This window comes from Capricornis sumatraensis, chromosome 1 (assembly GCF_032405125.1).
Source record: "Capricornis sumatraensis isolate serow.1 chromosome 1, serow.2, whole genome shotgun sequence".
In the NCBI taxonomy this organism is placed as follows: Eukaryota; Metazoa; Chordata; class Mammalia; order Artiodactyla; family Bovidae; genus Capricornis; species Capricornis sumatraensis.
The window spans coordinates 3,203,041-3,221,147 of record NC_091069.1 but is presented as its reverse complement, the minus strand read 5'-3'; the positions used below and the strand labels follow the sequence as shown (position 1 = coordinate 3,221,147).

At 59.7% G+C, this 18,107-nt stretch overlaps 1 protein-coding gene across 1 annotated transcript in view; it reads right to left on the bottom strand.

Annotated features, from left to right (window-relative positions):
• The window catches only part of CCDC187 (coiled-coil domain containing 187), a 42,932-nt gene that overhangs the window by 24,660 nt on the left and 165 nt on the right, over window positions 1-18,107 (bottom strand). Inside the window, exons 2-9 of the mRNA XM_068974764.1 lie at window positions 17,023-17,528; window positions 16,156-16,248; window positions 13,035-13,145; window positions 8,250-8,391; window positions 5,963-7,118; window positions 5,669-5,763; window positions 1,617-2,179; window positions 1,187-1,274 (exon numbers count right to left, since the gene is read on the bottom strand). Of these exons, the coding sequence (XP_068830865.1) occupies window positions 1,187-1,274; window positions 1,617-2,179; window positions 5,669-5,763; window positions 5,963-7,118; window positions 8,250-8,391; window positions 13,035-13,145; window positions 16,156-16,248; window positions 17,023-17,528 (2,754 nt within the window). The remainder of the gene's footprint in view (window positions 1-1,186; window positions 1,275-1,616; window positions 2,180-5,668; window positions 5,764-5,962; window positions 7,119-8,249; window positions 8,392-13,034; window positions 13,146-16,155; window positions 16,249-17,022; window positions 17,529-18,107) is intronic.

Here is an 18,107-nt window from a genome sequence, read left to right as displayed (position 1 = left end):
GGGGAGGGGAGGGCTGGGGAGGGGAGGGGAGGGGAGGGCTGGGGAGGGGAGGGGAGGGGAGGGCTGGGGAGGGGAGGGGAGGGGAGGGGAGGGGAGGGAAGGGGAGGGGAGGGCTGGGGAGGGGAGGGGAGGGGAGGGCTGGGGAGGGGAGGGGAGGGGAGGGGAGGGGGGAGAGGCAGCGCTGGGGGAATGGGGTGCTACAGGCAACCCCCACCTCCTAAGGAGGACTCAGGCTGGGGGTGGGGTGTGCTTTCAGCACAGGCCTGGGATCTGTGCTGACCACCCCCTGACCCGTGCAAGGGCCTCCCCCGCCCCACTTGGGTTCCTGGCGGGGTGGGGGAGGGGATGGCTGCCCCAGGACAGAGGGGGCGGGGCCGGGGTGTCTGAGACCCTCCTGGGGCAGCACTGGGAAGGCGCCGATGGGGCTGGGGGCCAGGAGGGCACTGCTGGCCGGGGAGGAGGGCTGGACAGGGACTCACGCCTGCGGAAGCCGCCAGGCAGTGGGGCTGAAGTAACGGTTCTTGGGGTGGGAGCAGGCAGTCCTTGCAGGAGGAGATGGGGCCACAGCTGCTCAGTGAAGTCCAGGGACTGACAAGGGCCCCAGGGCTGAGGGCACTGGGCAGCAACATTGGCTGCTGGGGGGGCAATGAGCTGGGAGACAGAGAGGCCAGGGGTGGGCGCAGCTGCACGGCCGGGGGGCCTGGTGTGAGGCTGGGCCCAGCAGAGCGTCCCCGGGACGGTGACTGCTAAGGCGGCCTCCCGGGCCCAGGTGGGGCTGGCTGGGAGGAGAGCAGGGCTGCTGAGGGCCCCTGGTGCCCCTGCCCCAGGGCAGTCATCCGTCCATAACCACTGATGAAAAGGGACCTGTGTGAAGTGGCCCCAGAGAAGGTCAGGGCTGGAGACGGGCCTGTTCAGGGGCTTGTGGGCAGGCAGTCCTGAGGATCTGACACTGGCAAGAGACCTAGATGGAGGGCCCCTGTCTCCACACCCTGGACACAACCAGCCTGCCAGCCACCTGTGGATGCCTTGGCGACTGGGGCCCCAGGCAGCCCACTGTGCACAGCCCAGCCAGAGGCGTCCAAGGCCCGCCTCTCCCAAGGACAGGCCAGGAGCTGTGTCGCCCCGCTGGCCCGGCTGCGCCCGCCCCAGAGGCCTGAGGTCGTTCAAGGGCAGCGCCCAGCCTTACCTCCCTGCGAAGGGGCTGAGGGCCTGGAAAGAAGCCACGTTTCCTGCCAGCCTCCCGTCCAGCTCGGAGCGTCCATTGTCCATGAGACCTTTCGAGAGAGGAGTACCAGGACTTCACTTCCTACAGGCCGGCAGGTGGGGAGGGGCTGCCGCTTTGCAGGGAGTGAGGTGGTCCCCCGCTTCCCCACGGCAGGAGGCACAGGGGTCCTGCACTCTCGCCCCTCTGCGGAGTTGGAGGTGGGGCGGGGAGGGGGCGGGACGCCAAACTAGGACCGGGGCCCACCCCTGCCCCAGTAGAGGCAAGGCGGTGACAGCAGGCACAGAGGGACAATGGCCGGGGTCTAGTCATCATCCCCCCTCAAGGGGAAGAGACCCAGGGGCAAGGAGAAAGTGGGGCCCCTGGCTGCCAGCGGGGCCTGGGGTAGCCCTACCTATGGGCTCGCTGGCGTGGCGGGCCCTGGGGCTCGCACTCTGCAGCCGCTCCCAGCCAGGGCTCCAGCGCACCGTCTCCGTGTCCGGGAAGCCAGGGGTGGAGAGAAGTGGCCTGGCCCGCAGCTCTGCCCAGTCCCAGGGCGCCCCTTGGCCCACGTTGGGCACCAGGGCTCTTGGGCAGGCCGGCGTGCTGGAGCCGGAGGGCAGCGGCCCCGGGCCAGGCCCCACCAGCGCGTCCATTGCCTCGGAGCGGCGCAGCTTGTCCGTCAGGACGTCGATCCGCTGCTTCAGGATGTTGGCCATGGTCTCCAGGGCCTGCAGCCGGGCCTGCTTGTATCGGAAGTGCAGGGGGCCCGGCATGCCCAGGCGCTCCGACTCCTCAGGGTCCAGGTAGATGCAGAGCCCCGGGCTCCGGCAGTGCACACTCAGGTCCTGGAACTTCAGGGGCCCCGGGGAGGAGCTGGCTGGCATCAGCAGGGGCGCGCCCTCCCAGCCATCTTGGGAGCCTCCCACCTCCAGAGTCTTGGTGGGGTTCAAGGCTCTGTTCAAACACAGGCAGAAGCTGCAGGGAGAGAAGGGGCAGGGATCAGCCTGAGGGACGGCGATCGTTTCCATGCGCGTGGGAGACACGCGTGTGCAGGGGTGCACGTGGAAGCAGCTTCCAGGCCAGGCCCAGTGTCTCTTCACTGCGTCCGTTTGTGACCGTGGTGATCACGACGGACCGCGCGCACCTATTAGAAGGAAGGAGACTGGTTGGCAGTGATTTCCTGGATATGACCCCAGAAGCACTGGTAACAAACAACAAACGGGCCACTCGGGCTACTTCAGAGTTAAAAACACGTGTGTGTCAAAAGACCCCGTCAGCAGAATGAAAACACAGCCTTCTCGACTGCCTACTTTTGCATTCCAATCTCCTTTGATGAAAAGGACATTTTGTAGTGTTAGTTCTAGAAGGTCTTGTAGGTCTTCACAGAACTAGTCAACTTCAGCTTCTTTGACATCAGTGGTTGGGGCATAGACTTGGATTACTGTGACGTCGAATGGTTTGCCTTGGAAACGAACCAAGATCTTTCTGTTGTTCCTGAGGTTGCCTCCAAGTACTGCATTTCAGACTCTCTTGTTGACTATGAGGGCTACTCCAGTTCTCCTAGGAGACTCCTGCCCACAGTAGTAGACATAATGGTTATCTGAATTAAATTCTCCCATTCCTGTCCATTTTAGTTCACTGATGCCTAAGATTTTGATACTCACTCTTGCCATCTCCTGCTTGACCATGTCCAACTTACCTCGATTCGTGGACCTAACATTCCAGATTCCTATGCAATATTGTTCTTTACAGCATCAGACTTTTTACTTTCACCAACCAGACACATCCACAGCTGAGCGTTGTCTCTGCTTCGGCCCAGCCACTTCATTCTTTGTGGAGCTGTTAGTAATTGCCCTCTGCCTTTTCCCAGTAGCACACTGGATGCCTTCTGACCCAGGGGAGCTCATCTTCTGGTGTCCTATCTTTTTGCCTTTTCATACTGTCCATGGTGTTCTCGAGGCAAGAACACTGGAGTGGCTTGCCATTGCCTTCTCCGGTGGACCACGTTTAGTCAGATCTCTTCAGTATGACCTGTCCATCCGGGTGCCTCTGCACGGCATGGCTCATAGCGTCACTGAGTTTTGCAAGCCTCTTCACCATGACAAGGCTGTGATCCATGAAGGAGATGTTATGCGTATTTTAAGCGAAATGTTTGTAAGTGAAAAAAAAGGACACAGTGAAGCAAGATGAAGGACCTAGAGCTGCCCCGCCCATGGAGATGGACGTCCCCCAGCGTCATGTCCAGCCGGAGGAGCTGCACAGCGAGGACCCCTGCAGCCTGTCCGATGGGGGGCTGCCTGTGCCCGCGGCAGGCGACACGGGCGTTCAGTGTGTGCACGCTCACATTGGGCCTGTGTCCTCGTCTGGGTGTGACCAGACACCAACCCTGAGAAGTTAAAAAGAGATGCAGACCCCGGGCTGCCCTGCAGCCCCCGAGTCTGGGGATGTGACCCAGGGACGTGCACTTTTAAAGTGAATGAAGCAAAACGGAGCCAGAGAGAGAAACTTCCAGGAGCCAGGGGTCAGGGGAGGTTGTTCAATCCACTGAGGTGAGCGGCTGCAGAGAGGGGTGGGTGCTGAGCTCCAAGGGGTCCAGCCCAAAGCCCCCTCCCAGAACCCTGGCTGCCAAAGGTGCACCCAGGATGCAGGTTCAGAGCCAGCACAGGGCAGGCAGCTCCTGGTGGGGCGGGGCCTTGCGGGGACCCCTGTCCTCGGCCCCTCCGGGTCCGCTTCTCCCCGCCAGCCACAAGTGGATGACGCTGCCGGAACCCGGCTGTGAGCTCCTTGTCACATTGCCCTCCCCTCATCACCAGGCAGGTGGCCAGGAAGTGGCTGGCCCTGGCCGGAAGCTCCCAGGGCACTGCCCACAGCTCTTCGCCATGGGGACGAGCACTGGGAAGGGCAGCCTCCGGGGAGCCTGGACGCTCCGTCGCCCAGAAAGGCGGCGGGAGGTCTCCCACCCTGCACTTCCAGATGCTGCCCGGGGAGGCGCCGCCTGTACAGCTGCCCCCGAGAAAGGAAGGGGCACTGCAGTGAAAGCCGAGAGAACGTGGCCACAAGCAGGGAGCACGGGGAGGTGGGGGCGAGCACGGGGACACACGGCTTTCCTGCCCTGCTGGTGGGGATGTAAAAAGCTGCAGCTGCAGCCAGCGCAGCCCAGCGGTGCCTCCGTGAGTGAGACACAGAGGTACCACGGGACCGGACAGCTCTCCTCCTGGGTGCGCGCACAGGAGAGCTGAAAACAGGTGCTCAGATGTTTCAGTCAGAGCGGCCGAAAGGGGGGAACGAGCTGACTATGGGTGTGCAAAATGTGGGAGGTGCCCCAGTGGAATATTACTCAGCCATAAAAAGGAAGGAAGTCCTGACGCAGGCTGGAACACCGATGAACGTGGAAAACACGCTCAGAGGAGGGACTCAGGCACAGAGGCCCTAAGAAGAGGTGAGTCCAGCCAGCCAGAATGGCCAGCATCAAAAAAGCCACCAACAGTAAATGCTGGAGAGGGTGTGGAGAGAAGGGAACCCTCCTCCACTGTTGGTGGGAATGTAAATTGGTATGACCACTACAGAGTACAGCATGGAGGTGCCTCAAAACACTAAAAACAGAGCTACCATATGACCCTATGTCCTGCGCATAGGGTAGTCCTGGGCAATGCTAGTCCTGGGCATTTATCTGGGAAAAAAAAGTGCTCCAAAAGGATACACGCAACCCAGTGTTCATTGCAGCACAATTTACAGCCGCCAAGACATGGAAGCAACCTAGATGTCCATCAGCAGAGGAATGGATAAGGAGGACGTGGTGCGTATATACACGGAATGTTACGGCCATAACACAATGAGATAATGCCACTTGCAGCAACGTGGATGGACCTAGAGAGTGTCACACTGAGTGAAGTCAGTCAGACAGAGGAGAAATATCGTATGACGCCCCTTATATGAGGAATCTAAAAAAAAAAGACACGAAGGAACTTACAAAACAGAAAGAGACTCACAGACTCAGAGAACGAACTGACAGTTGCCTGGAGGAAAGATGAGGGGAGGGGATAGTTAGGGAGCTCGGGATGGACGTGTACATGCTGCTGTATTTTAAACGGATAAGCAACAAGGACCTCCTATATAGTACATGGGGAACAGGTGAATCCATAAGGACGGACAGCAGATTGGGGATGCCTCAGGGCTCAGGGCCAGAGTGAGGGGGGTAACTGTGAACGGGAACTGCATTTCCTTTCAGGTGATGAAATGTTTTGGGACTAGACGGAGGTGGTGATTGGTTTCAAAATATTGTGAATGTACTAAGGGCCCCTGAATAGTTTAGCTTATAAAGGTTAACTTTACGTGTCAGCAATCTCACCTCAGTGGAAACCAACGCAGCCCTGATCACAGGCTCTGTGCAGCTCTGGACCGAGCGAGCCAACCCCTGCCCGGGACAGCCCCCCAGGAAGTCCAGCCCCGGCCGCTCACACCCACCTGCCCGGGGCCTCCTGGTCCCCCAGCACCATACCAGAAGTCACCTTGCTCCACTGCAGCACCGGCGCCCCCGGCCCGGCGGCAGCTTCCAGATCCTAAAGCAAAGAAGGATGCTGTCAGCCGCAGCCCAGCCACAAGACCCCAGACCCTGTCTCAGCCTTGGAGCTGGCCCCAGCCTCCGCGGGATCACAGGCTGGTCCCTTCCTGGGGGAGGGTGGGCAGAAACGGAGGCAATGGGGTCCCCGCAAAGCCCCATGGAGGCCAGGGGAGCTGGGTGTCCAAGCTGCCACATACCCTGGACTGTGCCGCGTGCGGGACGAAGGTCACAATGCTGGGGGTCGTCTGGGAGACCACGGGGACGGCTCTGCCCAGCATGGCCTCCCTCTGCTTCCTGTGGGCGCCCTGGAGCCTCTGGTTTCCGAGCTCCAGCGAGTGCATGGCTGAGGCCTTCTCTTTGAGGGCCTGCCGCCGCCAGGCTGCAGTCTTCTGGCGCATGAACTCACGCAGGGACTCAGAGCTGTGGAGGGGGCCCAGGGCCCCCCGGGGCTGGGGGCAAGGCCGAGGTGGCCGCACCTCATTCTCCTTCTCAGGCGCGTTCCGAAGCGCACCCTGGCTGGGCCTTGGCCAGGCGAGCTTGGCCCCCGAGGGGGTCCGCAGGGGACCCCTGCCCTGATACAGGGGGCTGGGCCCCTGTGTGAAGGAGGCACTCCAGGGTCGCCAGGTGGGTTGGCTCGGCTTTTCCAGAGGGCTCCATGGCCTCGGGGCGGGGGCTGCCGGGTCTTCACAAGCAGTCCAGGCCCTCTGTGGACCCCAGGCCTGTCCAGCCGAGGTGCTCCAGGACCGCTGCAGGAAGGGGACCCACCTTTCAGGGGGGCTCCCGGGCCTCTGCAAGGAGAGTTTTCGTCCTTGGAACGCCCGGGTCTTTGGTGGGCAGGAGGCCTGCCTGGCTGAGGCGCTCCAGGGCCGCTGGGGGAAGGAGTTCAGCCCTTCGATGGGGCTCACGCGTCTCTGGAAGGAGGTGTCCCGTCTTGGGGCCGCCCAGGTCCTGTGTGGATAGGACTCCCACCCAGCCACAGGGCTCCAGCACTGTGCGGCAGGGAGGCTCCCAGCCCTCTCGGAGGTGGGCAGCCCGTCCGTCGGGGCCCCAGGGCTCTTCCAGAAGGAGCCCCGGACGTCTGGGGGTTTCCAGGGGCCTGGCCGCCTCCTCCCTGCCAGGTCATGCAGCTCCAGCCCTCGGCTCGTGTGACGGGCCCGGGCCAGCTCCAGCCCGGCCTGGATTTGCTGGCGGAGGTCTCGAAGGACGGCCATAGCAGCCTGGACGTTCACGGGTGGATCACGGGAAGCTAGGGTGGGCACGTTGCCTGAGGGCATCTGCGGGTCACTGTGGACAGAGGCTGGACTTGGCGTCTGGGGGTGGACAGGGGAGCTCTCGGTGGCTCCAACCTTCTTGCTGTGATCTGCAAAGACAGGCAGTTACGGGGTTGCCAGGAGGAGCAGAGCCCCCCAGAGACCACCCCCCCAGGAGGAGCAGAGCCCCCCAGAGACCACCCCCCCAGGAGGAGCAGAGCCCCCCCAGAGACCACCCCCACCGGCTCTGTCCTCAACATCCACTCGCCCCAGAGACCACCCCCCCGGCTCTGTCCTCAACATCCACTCGCCCCAGACACCACCCCCCCCGGCTCTGTCCTCAACATCCACTCGCAGAAGCCCTCTGGGGGCAGATGCCACGTCTGGGTGACTCATGGCTGTGCCCAGGAGTCTGGCACAGAGCCACCCTCTCTGAACATGTCGAAAACTGAGTGTGTGTGTGTGAGTGTGAGTGTGTGTGAGTGTGAGTGTGTGAGTGTGTGTGAGTGTGAGTGTGTGATTGTGAGTGTGTGAGAGTGTGAGTGTGTGAGTGTGTGAGAGTGAGTGTGAGTGTGTGTGTGTTTGAGTGTGTGAGTGTGTGTGAGTGTGTGAGTGAGTGTGTGAGTGTGTGTGTGTGTGAGTGTGAGTGTGTGAGAGTGTGAGTGTGTGAGTGTGTGTGAGTGTGAGTGTGTGATTGTGAGTGTGTGAGAGTGTGAGTGTGTGTGAGTGTGTGAGAGTGAGTGTGAGTGTGTGTGTGTTTGAGTGTGTGAGTGTGTGTGAGTGTGTGAGTGAGTGTGTGAGTGTGTGTGTTTGAGTGTGTGAGTGTGTGAGTGTGTGTGTGTGAGTGTGTGAGTGTGTGTGAGTGTGTGAGTGTGTGTGTGAGTGTGAGTGTGTGAGTGTGTGTGTGTGGCGGGGGGGTGCAGACGTCTCCTGGGAGCCACTGGGGCTGCAGGCCTGCATCTCTAGGTCAGGACAGCCTGGTGGTTGTGCCCTGCCTTCCAGGAGCAGAAATTTGCTTCTCAGGAACAGAAACCCTCTTTTTGGTTTTTTTAAACGCAGCAACTCCCCGAAGCCCCTGTCTGCTGGTGGGTTTGGCGGGCATCTGACGGGTCTCTGGGGGTCTCTGCCGCGCCCACACCCCAATGCCATTGCCACCTGGGCGTCTCTCCCCCAGCGCCCACCCCCCAACCCGCAAGATGCCACACGGAGCGGAGCAGAGTCCAGGCGGAGACACAAGGTACCTAATTCTGCGATGGGGGCCTGGTCTCTCAAGGGGACCTTGCTCTGGAGCCTGGAAAGGGCAGGCGGGGGCCCCAGCAGCACCCTCACCAGAGCTTGTCCTTTCCTCCAGGCATGAACACCAACCAACTCAGAATCTTAAAGAGAAAACACATATACAGCCAGGTGCCCAGGGCCCTCCGCGTGCCAGCCCAAGGGGAGGGCTGGCAGCTCCTCGCAGAGCCAGGAGACCAGGTCACACACTCCCGGAGGGGACAGGGTGAAAACCCTTGGGTCCAGGCCACTCTGGCGCTGGGCCATACCCCAGCCATTAGCCAGCATCCTGGGCAAAGTTGAGTCTCAGGATGACCTGGACATGTGACCTGATTTCTCTGGCCCTCAGGGGAAATAAAATGTACTCCCTATGGGTTTCTCTGTAAAAACACTGAACGCAGGCCCTCGAGCACCGCATGCGCTCTGTAAAGGCTGGTCAGTAGCAAAGACGATCGCTTGCACACCCAGAGCTCAAAGCGGGGGCGGCGGCACTGTCGATAATCACTTGCCCTGAACCAGAGGAAACTAATTTGTTTTTAAACTGGTGAGAGCAGGGATCAGGGTAGGAATCAAAGAAGCTGTTGCTGAGAAAAGGGGAAATAGAAGGCTGAATTTCTCTTTTCTTTCCTGAGAACAAAGAAGATAAAAAGAGCAGTGAGCAGGCACGATCACTCCTCGTTCTTACCTGGTCCTAGTCTGTAGTCTGTGACTGAGGTCGCTTCTCCGCCCTCTAACTCTGCAGGAGCTCATTCTGAACCTACTATCCTTTAGTGTCAGTCACTCAGTCACGTCCGACTCTGTGACCCAACGGACTGTAGCCCACCAGGCTCCTCTGTCCAAGGGATTCCCCAGGCAAAAATACTGGAGGGAGTTGCCATTCCCTTTCCAGGGGATCTTCCTGACCCAGGGATCGAACCCAGGTCCCTTGCACGGAAGGCAGATTCTCTCCTGTCTGAGCCACCAGGGAAGCCGTGCTATCCTTAAACTCGATGCTGATCACCTCCTGTTCCTGGTGCTTCCTTTTACAGCACTCTTTTGCAGGCCACCTCTTGGAGGTCTCTTTTTGCCTTACAGGAAGGAGGTCACAGTACGACACGTGAAAGACGAAGGACCCAGCTACTGGACTACCTGACACCAGCCTGTGACTGTTTCTGAAACAACGCAAGCGGAACAAGAAGGAGAGCACAGGATCCTCCGTCTCTGCAGCACCGACCCCTGACGGTGAGCCCTCCTCTGTGCAATCCCCAGGTTCCTCCTGGAAGTGGGGCACAGTTCTCGAGGCACAGACCTGCTGTGTTCTCCGCCTCCTCCCACTGAGGATTAAAGCCACCCTTTCCTCCAAACAAACTGGCTCTGTCTGTTTTTATTTGGCTTTGTTGGGCAGAGAAAGCTCAAGATTTTGGTAGCAGCAAAGCCACCCAGGGCGGCAGGATGAGGGGTCCAGACAGTGTGTGGAGACAAACAGCCACCACATCCCAGACATAAACACTTTTTCAAATAAATGCCATCACGTCATAAACATCATTTATCACGGATTTACTTCGTAATCCCAAATCACCCTCACCAATTGCCATTAGCAGCCCCACCATCATAACAAACCCAACCACAAGGGCCCTGGCAGAGACGCAGAGACAGGAAGCAGTGGCCGACCTTGGGCACTCACGCACACGCTTACACACACACACACACACACACACACACACACACACACACACACGGCAGGGAGCCTGCCCAGGCAGCACCCCAGGAAAACGAAACTACCCAGACCAAGATTTGTCCTGGGTGCATTTCTGCCCGAAAACGGGGCCTCACAGCAGAGATCACCCGCCTAGCACACCCTGCTCCCTAGACTCGGCGCCCTCCCCAGGCCCAGACTGACTTGGGTCACTGGCCTGAGGACGGAGTTCCATGAGAGGGAAGGGCGACTCAGAGCCACGCCCCCAGAGGCCACGCCTTCCAGAGGCCAAGCCCCAGGAAGGAGCGAGGCCGTGACCACGCCCTCTGCAAAGCCACGCCCCTGGACGAGTCCTCCAGACACGCCCCCCCTCTGCGACCACGCCCTCTGCCCCAGGCTCCTGGGGTAGCCCAGGAGGAGAGCGCGGTGTCCGGGAGTCCCAGGAAAGTGAAAGTGTTAGTCTCTCAGCCCTGTCTGACTCTCAGCGACCCCATGGACTGTAGCCCGCCAGGCTCCTCTGTCCATGGGATGCTCCAGGCCAGAATACTGGAGTGGAAAGTCATTCCCTTCTCCAAGGGATCTTCCCGACCAGGAATCAGGACCACCTGCATTGGCAGGTGGGTTCTTTACCAACATCACCACCTGGGAAGCCCCTGTCTAACCAGTGAAAAAGTGAAAGTCGCTCACTTGTGTCCGGCTCTTTGTGACCCCATGGACTGTCCATGGAATTCTCCAGGTCAGAATACTGGAGTGGGTAACCTATCTCTTTTCCAGGGGATCTTCCCGACCCAGGGATCGAACCCAGGTCTCCTGCATTGCAGGCAGATTCTTTACCAGCTGAGCCACAAGACATGGCGCCTCCATTCTCCAGCTACAGGCCTTGAGCAAATGACCACTTCCCTGCACCTCAATTTCCCCATCTGTACGCATCTCTCCACAAGGATGAAAAAGTGAAGCAGTCACCCCCACTGCAGGAGTTTCCCAGAAAGGTCAGGCTTCTGCTGACCAGGGCTGAGTCCGGAACTGCCCACCTGCCTGCCACGTTTGACCTATGAGGGGGACTTTGGGGGGTGGGCTCCCCAGCAAGGGTCCTGCATCCTGAATCCCAAAGCTGCGTCACTGCACAGAAAAGGCCGCACTTGCTGGGTGGGGCCCTGAGCAGGGACCACGCTGGGTGAGGAGGGGCCCGTAGGCCCCTCTGAGCACCCCCACCCGCAGGCCCTGACATCACTGGCTTCCCCATTAGCCGGCCAGAGGGGTCCAGGTCAATAAATGGGCCCTGGTGGGCACGTTTTTCCTTCCGCAGAGCAGTTTAATGGCAATTAATTTTTTTACGAGAGGATTTTTAATCTGTGGAAATGGATGAAGTCCCCAAGTGCCCTGTCAAAGTTCCAGGGCCAACCTAATCTATGATAAAAAATGCAAAGTGAGAGCTATAATCTGAAATTAAATATCGGGCTTCATTTTCCCTCAGCCCGGATGGATGAATATTTTATAACTATTGTGATTTAATTTTTTGTTAACTACAGCAAATTTCTAATTCATCCAATTCCCAAGTCCTGTGGCTCTGACCTCTGAACCCAAACTCATCTCTTCTTAGCCCAGCTGTGACTTCGTCACTGACAGAGACTAATGGTCAGCTCCGTCAGGGTGACGCGGTGGCTACGGTGATGAATGCCGCCCGTGGCACGCCCTTTTGACCCAGTGTCAGGCAGAAGGCAGGTCATTTTTCAAAGGAGCCATTAAAATAAAACAAACCCCACGGTCTAGGAGCAGGGGAAACATGCGGAAAATTGTTATACTTTGTGCCTGTTCAGTGGCCTGTCTCCAGGCATCCCTCACTCTTTCCAGTGGAGGTTTGGCCAACGTGCCCCCACATTGCTCTGGGCCCACCTCCATTGAGGCACAGAGGAGGACAGTCACTCAGTCCGCTGGAACTGTGGGTTTGCCCAAGGGCAGAGGAGGCAGGCATCTGAAGATGTGGGCAGACCTCACTGTGGCACTCCCCTCCAGGACTGTGATATCGTGCCTGGGGGAAACTGAGGCGCAGAGATGCTGAAAAACAGCTCCAACACCAGTGTTGCTTACTTCGAGCAAGATCTGGGTCCCCACAGAGCAGACCTCAGCCCCCGAGGGCTCTCCCCACCTGGGGAAGGCTCTCAATTGGTGTCCCCAAGTCTGTGGTGTGGTGGTCCCAGAGCCCAGGCCCTGAGGGTGGGCCTGCAGAAGGCCTCCAGGCGCGGGTCCAAGTGTGCACAGCTGGGCTCTCTCAAGCGGGGAGCACAGGGCTGGAGCCAACCCTGTTTGGCCTGTGTGACCCCGGGCAGGCTGGTGAACCTCTCTGAGCCTCAGTTTCCTCATCTACAAAATGGGAGCGAGCCCGTCTGCCTCCGAGGACAGTTACACAAGCCGCTGTTGCCTGCGTGCTTGGCACACACAGGCAGAGGGAGCCCAGCCCTGAGCATGTCACCCCATTCCACCCAGGCTGTTCTGAATGAAGGCTGCCCACTCTGCTCCACAGCCCACATCCAGCTCATTCACCCCACAATCTCCACGAACCGGCCAGGCTGGGCACCTGGGTCTTCGCTGGACACAACCTCATGACCCACCCTCGGGGAGACACCTGAGTTAGGAATTTCTCTGCGACCAAGCGGCCCAGCACCACCGTGACTCCTGCACAGAACTCTCAGGCAGCTGACGTATCCTCCACGAGGGGTCGTGGGAAGTGGGCACTGCCCGGCCTTTCCTCCCACCAGGCACGCCAGGGGAAGCCGGCCTCCTGGGCTCCCTGCCTGGTGTCTACATTCCAAGCCAGGTGACAGGGAGACTCATCCCTCAGTCACGCTTCCCGCCGTTGACGGCCACAAAACGGCCACGGCTTGTCCGGCGATGCCGAGTCACGAGAAAGCAAGCACGTCCATCAACCAGCACCTCGCCTGCCCCCCGCTTTGTGCCCGCCTTTCCAAGGCGCAGCCAGGCAGCACCTGCCATCTGGGTTCCAGAAACAAGCCACGTGCCTGCCTTGTGAGCCTGGACCTTAACGTCCTGTCCCCAAGCCCTGCCGGGCCCCGCCTGGGTCAACCCTACCTGTGTCTTTGGCAGCTCTCCTAGGGGCAGGCGGCCTGGGGGCCTTCTCTGTTTTGCAAGAACTACTTTTCACCCTTTTGGTTTTTTCCTGTGCAACTTCACCGAGTGGAGAAGAGGGAAGCAAGGGAGAGAAGGATGAGTAGCAACACCGCACACGGGTCAGCCTGCTCTCTAGCCCGTGACTGTCCCTGCAGGCCGCCCCCTGCCCCACCGGGGAAATCCCCTGCAGGGCTGGGCTCACCTCGCCCTCCCTCACAGCCCCGACTGTGCACCAATCCCCAGAACCCCTGAGCACAGCCCCCAGTGTGAGCTGGCCCACAGCACTTGTGTTTGTTGAGTGAATAAATGACTGGATAGGCCCACTAGCAAAGCAGCGGCAAGCAGCTGGCCAGATGGGACATCAGCTCATTAGGGAGAGGTTGTTGTTCAATCGCTCAGTCATGTCTGCCTCTTTGCGACCCCCTGGGCTGCAGCACTCCAGGCCTCTCTGTCCTCAACTATCCCCTGGAATGTGCTCAAATTCATGTCCATTGAGTCAGTGATGCTGTCTAACCATCTCAGTCTCTGTTGCCTCCTTCTCCTCCTGCCCTCAGCATCAGGGTTTTTCCAGTGAGTCAGCTCTTTGTATCAGGTGGCCAAAATATTGGAACTTCAGCTTCAGCATCAGTCCTTCCAGTGAATATTCAAGGTTGATTTCCTTTAGGATTGATTGGTTTGATCTCCTCACAGTCCAAGAGACTCTTGAGAGTCTTTTCCAGCAACATAATTCAAAAGCATCAATTCTTCGGCACTCAGCCTTCTTTAAGGGCCAACTCTCACATCTGTACATGACTATTGGAAAAACCATAGCTTTGACTATATGGACCTTTGTTGGAAAAGTGATGTCTCTGCTCTTTAATATGTTGTCAAGGAACAAGTGTCTTTTAATTTCATGACTGTAGTCACCATCTGCAGTGATTTTAGAGCCCAAGAAAATAAAGTCAGCCACTGTTTCCACTGTTTCCCCATCTATTTGCCATGAAGTGATGGGATCGGAAGCCATGATCTTAGTTTCCTGAATGTTCAGGGAAAGCAGTGTGCACCAGACCCAGAGGGGCCTTGGCACTGCGGGGCTGCCCCAACTGGATGGGCAGGGACAGGAGAACCAAGTCCCGCAGCCGGCACGGGGGCCAGCTGCCCAAAGGCCAGTGTTCAGCCTGGCCCCTCTCTGTTTGACCTCATTCATCTCTGTCCCCTGCTGGGTGGGGGCAGCATCTGGGAAACACCAAACGGCCACCCAGCTGGTGAGCCGTGACAGCCGGGCCCGGCCCAGCGTGTCCCCAGGAGGCCCGGGGAGCATGCGAAGAAAGGAATCAGGCCCCAGGGACTCCCAGGTCTCTGCAGAGCAGCAGGGTCCTGGCCTTGGCCTGTCCCTTCGGCCTCGACAGGAGCAGCCTCAAGCCCCAGGTTCACACGAAAGGATAAACCCCGTAGGATTTCACTCATATGAAGTCCCTAGGGGGGGTCAAACCCCTGGAAACAAAGTAACTTTGTACATAAACATAGTAAAAATGGTAAACTCTGTGCGTGCAGTGTAGCTGTGTCCGACGCTTAAGACTCCGTGGACTGTGGCCTGCCAGGCTTCTCTGTCCATGGGATTTCCCAGGCAAGAGTACTGCAGTGCGTTGCCATTTCCTACTCCAGGGGGATCTTCCCAATCTAGTGATCAAATCTGCATCTCTAAACTTTATGTGTATTTTGCCACAATTAAAAAAAAAAAAAGACCGGGCCCTGACCCATGCCCTGCTTCCGGAGGATTCTAAAACGAGGAAGGGCTGGTGACCGATGCCACTGGGCACTGAGCTCCTGGAGAGACCATGACCGGGTCATGATTGTAGCCGAGAGGCCCCAGCAGCCTCCGTGTGGGGGATGGGGACAGCGGCCTGTGGGACGAGCCAAGGCCCTCGAGGTCCTCTGTCCCCAAGGGGAGAGACCAGGGAGTTCAAGTGAGCCACCGCCCTTCCGGGGAGCCGCCAGGGTCCACGATCAGGCCACAGCTGGGCTAGAGAGAGGCTCTGTCTCTACGCTTCACATGGCCGGCTCCCCTCCCTCTACCTGGGGCTGCACTTGGCTCACACCTCTGGCTGGGCAGACCAGAAGCGGGGGCGTGGCTGCCAGCCAGAGGATGTTGACTCAAGTGTCGACCAACCCTCATCCCACCTTACCCACCACAGCACCGCCAGGATAGGTGACGGACCCCTGAGGGCCTGACTCTTGAAAACCCTGGCCAGAGACCCCCGAAGCCTCGGGCCTCCACGGCAGCCTGACCTCAGCTCCTGAGCCCTCTCCCCGCCCCTTCCTGGGCTCTCCAGAATCCTGCTGGGCTATAGAGGCGGCCCCTCCACCCGGTACCCACCCCACAAACTGAGCAAGCAGTCAGTGCCCAGACCTGCCGAGGTCTCCCTGCCAGAGCCTTCCAACTGTCCTACGGCGGCAATGCCCAGGTTCCTTAGCCCTGGGAGCGGCTCCAGTGCCCCCCCAACTCAGAGTCACCCCTCCTGCCTGCTGAGTGGGCCAGAGTCTGCTGGGCCCTGGGTCCCTGGACCCTTCCTCCCCATCTGGAAGCCTGCCAGCCCAGTGTCAGCCCTTCAGCTTCTCCCAGGCTGGGCAAGGTCACCTGTGGGGCAGGTCGGCAATGCCTTCTGCCTGCAGAACGGGCCAGCAAGCCCAGGAGCTGATGGGAGGAACGGCCTCAAGCCCAGACTGTGGCCGGCCTGTGGCCATGCTGTGCGGAGCAGCTCAGCCAGCGGATGTCCTTGCCCGGGGCCCCTGTGCTTTGAGCCCCAGCCTGCCCTGCAGAGACCATCTGGATTCCTTCCCTGGTGACTGGAAAGCGGGCTCCAGAGAATGGCGGGCTGAGAGCAAACCCCTGCTCGGCCCCTTCACAGCTGGGGTCCTCTCTGACCCTCAGCATCCTCCTCGGTAAGCGGGGAGGCAACAGAGCCAATCCCACAGAGTGAGAGAGGCTGCCTGGAGACTGCTGGCTCCATAACCACGCTGCCCACACCTGGCCTGAGTGTCCAGGGGGGTTGGGGGTGCTGGGATGGCTGGCCATAGGGCCACTCACCTGAGACTTGGTGCTGGGAGATCCTGGAGGCCTCACGCCCCTGGCCAGGGGTTGCCTTCTCTTCAACTCCACTTTCAGTTCCACTCAGGATGCCTGAAGTGAAAGTAAAAGTGAGTCACTCATTCACATCTGACTCTTTGCGACCCCGTGGACTGTAGAGTCCACGTCCAAGGTCTTGGCTTCCTTGGTGGCTTAGCTGGTAAAGAATCCACCTGCAATGCGAAAGACATGGGTTCAATCCCTGGGTTGGAAAGATCCCTTGGAGGAGGGCATGGCAACCCACTCCAGTACTGTTGCCTGGAGAATCCCATGGACAGAGGAGCCTGGAGGGCTGCAGCCTATGGGGTCACGAAGAGTCAGACACGACTGAGCGACTAAGCACGGCACAGACAGGATGCCTGAGCCTGGTGCAGCAGGAGAAGGGGCATCGTGAGGACCGGGAGCCCGTGAGGAAACGTCCGAGGAAAGGTCCTCCTTCACCCGCCGCTCAAAAGCCCCTGCTTTGAGGGCGCAGTCTCCCCTCGGGGGCCTTCTGCAGGCCTTCCTCCCGTCCACGCCCCTCGCACACCCTCCAGCCTCCCCATACCTGCCCTTGCACCCACCCTCCCATTGTTTCCACCGGGTGGTCTCCATGTCCTGGATGAGTCAATGGTTCCTCGTGCTTAAACTCAGCTCACACGCAGCCCCGGGAGGGCTCTATCTCCACTCAGCTTCCCAGGCTCTGAGACCCTCCAGGGCTGTGGGGCGCACCGCCCCAGCCTCCCAGGGGGCCACCCGCCCAGGTGGGGCCTGGCCTGTGGCGGCCCAATCTCATCAGTTTCTCCCCCTCCCTGCCTGTCCCTCTCTGGGGAGAGCTGCCCCACTGACCTGGGTAGGCCGGGGCTGGTAGGGGGTTTGAAGGCTTTCGGGCCTTCCTCCGGGGTGCTGGTGTGGAAGCTTTGTAGAGGTGTGAGGCGCTGGAGGGTGTCGAGGTGCCCAGCGAGGCGCAGCTTGCCTGCCGCTGGGCTTGGGCCCGGATCTTGTCCCTCAGCTGCTCCAGCCGGGGGTTGCTCTCTCTTGGCTGCCGTGGCGGCCTTGGCACCTGGGGGGCCCTCTCGGTCCAAGTCCTGTGGGGAGGGGTGCACGACTCGTGGCCCCCCGAGGAGCCAGAGAGGCGGCCCGACGACACGGAGCTGTCCCCATCCTTGGCCTCCTCGTCGGTCAACCGCATGGGGATGCTGCGGGCCTGCCTCTGGCAGCCAGGCTCCTCAGCGCAGTCAGACCAGGCCGCGGGGGGAGGTCCCTGCAGGGCACCTGCCTGCCGGCGGGGCTCGGGCCACCTCACGGCCGCCGTGGCGTCATCTTCGGCTGCCAGTGGGCAGAGCCTGTCTTCCCTTGGGGGAGAGAGGCAGACATAACCTGTCAGGCGCAGACACATGGAGGTGCTGAGCAACACGTCTCCATGTCCCCCGCCCCACACACTGTCTCCAGGACTCCGTTCTCCTGTCTCAGACTGAGAAAGGGATGAGAGGTGGAAGTGAACTCGCTCAGTTGCGTCCGACTCTCTGCGACCCCATGGACTGTAGACAGAAAATCCGTCTATGGGATTTTCCAGGCAAGAGTACTGGAGTGGGTTGCCATTCCCAACCCTGGGATCGAACCCAGGTTTCCCGCACTGTGGGCAGACACTTTACCATCTAAGCCACCAGGGGTTAGGTCCCTGGAGAAAGGGATGAGGGGCCAATAAAACGCAGCCCCCTCGGTGGGTGGCAGTGCAGCGATGTTCTGGCTTGGATCCCAACCACACCTCTTTCAGGCGGGCACCACCGTCAGCCCAATTTACAGACTCAGGGAGACGGCACACAGAAGCACCCTGGCCCTTGACCCCGCTCCCCACACCACCTCGGCTGCCCTCCAAGAAGGCGTGGCCACCTCCCTGACAGCACCTCACCACCTGCGAGCTGACATGCGCA